Source organism: Aphanomyces astaci (genome assembly GCF_000520075.1).
Source record: "Aphanomyces astaci strain APO3 unplaced genomic scaffold supercont1.648, whole genome shotgun sequence".
In the NCBI taxonomy this organism is placed as follows: domain Eukaryota; phylum Oomycota; class Saprolegniomycetes; order Saprolegniales; family Verrucalvaceae; genus Aphanomyces; species Aphanomyces astaci.
This window is the reverse complement of record NW_009798911.1, coordinates 1-4,042: the sequence shown is the minus strand read 5'-3', so window position 1 is coordinate 4,042 and position 4,042 is coordinate 1. Positions and strand designations below refer to the sequence as shown.

At 52.1% G+C, this 4,042-nt stretch overlaps 2 protein-coding genes across 2 annotated transcripts; both read left to right on the top strand.

Moving 5' to 3' along the window:
- The first annotated feature begins 364 nt into the window (after positions 1-364).
- On the top strand, positions 365-2,223 carry H257_19475 (hypothetical protein). Its single transcript, XM_009848619.1, has one exon. The coding sequence runs from the start codon at positions 452-454 to the stop codon at positions 2,105-2,107; it is 1,656 nt and encodes a 551-aa protein (XP_009846921.1). The 5' UTR covers positions 365-451; the 3' UTR covers positions 2,108-2,223.
- Positions 2,224-2,852: 629 nt separating this feature from the next.
- Positions 2,853-4,036, top strand: H257_19474 (hypothetical protein; the record flags this gene model as incomplete). Its single annotated transcript, XM_009848618.1, has 1 exon — positions 2,853-4,036. A coding segment is annotated over one exon (1,182 nt), but the record flags the coding sequence as incomplete, so codon positions are not given.
- Positions 4,037-4,042: the final 6 nt, after the last annotated feature.

The following is a 4,042-nucleotide window of genomic DNA, read 5'->3' as shown; positions in this document are numbered from 1 at the left end:
CAGCGATGTTTTGACAATTGTGAATCTATGTAAGCAATGGTTCAACAGAGCAGTATAACTACTAAGAGGTGATAATAGTTTCCAATTGGGATGCAATCATACGGCCATCTTGAAGTCATGATGAACACACAATACATTTGTTCTACTCAAAATTACAATACAACTTCGAACTACAGTGGCGTTCTGTCCAATTGTGTACTAGTTACTACTAGTAATTATGTGTGTTGGCTGTACAATGGACAGTTGCCACTCACCGAGTCTCGAAACCCGAAAAAAAGGGTTGCAAGGTCAGCCTTGCAGTGATGTCCCGTTTCTCCAAATTTGAGCCGTTTCAAGCGAAAATACATAATCGGTTTCAACGTAACGGTCACATGGCCGCCATACTGGTTGGCACCATTGACCATCCGTTGTTGTACTGTACTCCACGCCCCCATCCCTTTTACAACAGCACATGGGCAAATTAAGATCGTCGATTGCTCCGACAACGTCTCCAGATACCGGAGCGTTTCCAACTCGATTGGTCCGGTCCACAGGTCCCAGTGCTCCGTCATGTGACAAATGCAAAGTCGTCGCAGTCCAACGACCATTTGTGGATCCGACTGACAAAGCCACGACCGTCCACATTTGGGCCATGGGCATTGTGGCGGTGATTGGCGGACAGTTTTACGGCTGGAACGAGTCCTTCAGCGTGGGGTTTGCGCCGTTTTTCTTGGCATTCGTGATGATGGGGGCGGCGTACATCATTTACGTGGCGTGCGTTTCCGAAGTCGGGGGAAAAGTTCCCGGTGGCTCGTACGGGTTGGCCCGCGCAGTGCTGGGGTTTTACCCTGGATTTCTCCTCAGCAGCCTCGAACTTCTCGAGTACACTTCATTTGCGTCCGTGTCGGTGTTGTACGTGACCGAGTTTGCGACCACGTTTTTCAACTGGAACGAGGACTACCAACCGATCTTGTGGCTGCTGTTCTACGCAGTGTTCATCTTCATCTTGGAATCGCGGGGCAAGTACGTGTGGTGGTTTATGCTCGTGTTCGTTGTGCTGTGCCTCGCGCCCACCGTTTTGTTTGTGTGTGGGTCGCTCTCGTATGTCAACTTTCAAGCCAACGCCATCCTTGTGGACGACGCGACCAACGAAACAACGTGGGCCACAGGCGATATTTCGTCGGCGTTCTTTGGCATTTTACCGTCAACGACGGTGGGGTTTGCAGGCGTCGAAAGCCTCACGGTGGTCACTGGGTTTGTCAAAGATCCAGCAGTAGCCGTGCCCAAGGGGACCGTGGCGGCCGTGTGGACGCTGTTCGTGTCCAACATAGCACTCATTCTCGTTCTGGCATCCCTTCCCCCAGGCCTCGCGACGACTTCCACGGACGAGTACTTTCTCGATCGTGGATTGAGTCTAGGACTTGGCATGTCCTCTGGACTGTCAGAGTGGCTCATGATGCCGGCGCAAATGGGCATGGCGTTTGGCTTTTTCATTCCGTACGCTCGACTGACTCAAGCGATGGCCGATTCCAACTTGTTGCCATCATGCCTGCGACTCAAAGGTCAGCCCAACACGGGACGGGCGATGATCGTTGCGTCTGGGTTTGGGTACCTCATCTGCCTCGTGTCGTTCTACAGCCCCAAGTTCAAACAAACGCTGCAAAACATCTCGATTCTGGCGGGGACAATTTGCTACGCCGGCCAGACCCTTGGCTTTGTGATGCTTCGAACCACGTATAAAATTGATACCGCGGGGTACACGAGCCCGTATGGCCTCGTGGGGGCGTATTATGTCTGGGTCGTGTTCTTGTGCCTGTTTGTGTCCATTGCGGGGGGGTTCCAAGGAGACAGCTGCATCGCGGTAGCGTCCACGTTTGGCTTTGTCGTAGTGCTTACGCTGTACTACGTGCTGGGGTGTCAAAAGTCGCAAACAGTGTCTAAGGAAGAGTACACGTCTATTTTCAAGTTCAGCGTGATGAAATTCAACAAAAGTCGGTCCAAGAAGCAAAAAAAGAGATCGTCGGCAGCCACGAGCCATCTGTCGCGGGCGTCGATAGCCACAGCTGCCAGGCTGGTCCTTCCCAAGAAACCTACTAAAGTTGGGCCGGCTATATTACACTGTAGGTAGCCCCTTTTGTTTATTCTGAAGAACGTGTCTGAGGTTCTGTCGAGGATCACTCGTTGCAAAGGAGGCATAGTCATTAGGGTGATAGTTGCGACATGGGGGGGGTATTTATCTTGACAGCGATGTTTTGACAATTGTGAATCTATGTAAGCAATGGTTCAACAGAGCAGTATAACTACTAAGAGGTGATAATAGTTTCCAATTGGGATGCAATCATACGGCCATCTTGAAGTCATGATGAACACACAATACATTTGTTCTACTCAAAATTACAATACAACTTCGAACTACAGTGGCGTTCTGTCCAATTGTGTACTAGTTACTACTAGTAATTATGTGTGTTGGCTGTACAATGGACAGTTGCCACTCACCGAGTCTCGAAACCCGAAAAAAAGGGTTGCAAGGTCAGCCTTGCAGTGATGTCCCGTTTCTCCAAATTTGAGCCGTTTCAAGCGAAAATACATAATCGGTTTCAACGTAACGGTCACATGGCCGCCATACTGGTTGGCACCATTGACCATCCGTTGTTGTACTGTACTCCACGCCCCCATCCCTTTTACAACAGCACATGGGCAAATTAAGATCGTCGATTGCTCCGACAACGTCTCCAGATACCGGAGCGTTTCCAACTCGATTGGTCCGGTCCACAGGTCCCAGTGCTCCGTCATGTGACAAATGCAAAGTCGTCGCAGTCCAACGACCATTTGTGGATCCGACTGACAAAGCCACGACCGTCCACATTTGGGCCATGGGCATTGTGGCGGTGATTGGCGGACAGTTTTACGGCTGGAACGAGTCCTTCAGCGTGGGGTTTGCGCCGTTTTTCTTGGCATTCGTGATGATGGGGGCGGCGTACATCATTTACGTGGCGTGCGTTTCCGAAGTCGGGGGAAAAGTTCCCGGTGGCTCGTACGGGTTGGCCCGCGCAGTGCTGGGGTTTTACCCTGGATTTCTCCTCAGCAGCCTCGAACTTCTCGAGTACACTTCATTTGCGTCCGTGTCGGTGTTGTACGTGACCGAGTTTGCGACCACGTTTTTCAACTGGAACGAGGACTACCAACCGATCTTGTGGCTGCTGTTCTACGCAGTGTTCATCTTCATCTTGGAATCGCGGGGCAAGTACGTGTGGTGGTTTATGCTCGTGTTCGTTGTGCTGTGCCTCGCGCCCACCGTTTTGTTTGTGTGTGGGTCGCTCTCGTATGTCAACTTTCAAGCCAACGCCATCCTTGTGGACGACGCGACCAACGAAACAACGTGGGCCACAGGCGATATTTCGTCGGCGTTCTTTGGCATTTTACCGTCAACGACGGTGGGGTTTGCAGGCGTCGAAAGCCTCACGGTGGTCACTGGGTTTGTCAAAGATCCAGCAGTAGCCGTGCCCAAGGGGACCGTGGCGGCCGTGTGGACGCTGTTCGTGTCCAACATAGCACTCATTCTCGTTCTGGCATCCCTTCCCCCAGGCCTCGCGACGACTTCCACGGACGAGTACTTTCTCGATCGTGGATTGAGTCTAGGACTTGGCATGTCCTCTGGACTGTCAGAGTGGCTCATGATGCCGGCGCAAATGGGCATGGCGTTTGGCTTTTTCATTCCGTACGCTCGACTGACTCAAGCGATGGCCGATTCCAACTTGTTGCCATCATGCCTGCGACTCAAAGGTCAGCCCAACACGGGACGGGCGATGATCGTTGCGTCTGGGTTTGGGTACCTCATCTGCCTCGTGTCGTTCTACAGCCCCAAGTTCAAACAAACGCTGCAAAACATCTCGATTCTGGCGGGGACAATTTGCTACGCCGGCCAGACCCTTGGCTTTGTGATGCTTCGAACCACGTATAAAATTGATACCGCGGGGTACACGAGCCCGTATGGCCTCGTGGGGGCGTATTATGTCTGGGTCGTGTTCTTGTGCCTGTTTGTGTCCATTGCGGGGGGGTTCCA

Bases quoted from the DNA above. Each gene is read 5' to 3' on its own strand.
- H257_19475 (XM_009848619.1), top strand. From the start codon at position 452: ATGGGCAAATTAAGATCGTCGATTGCTCCGACAACGTCTCCAGATACC.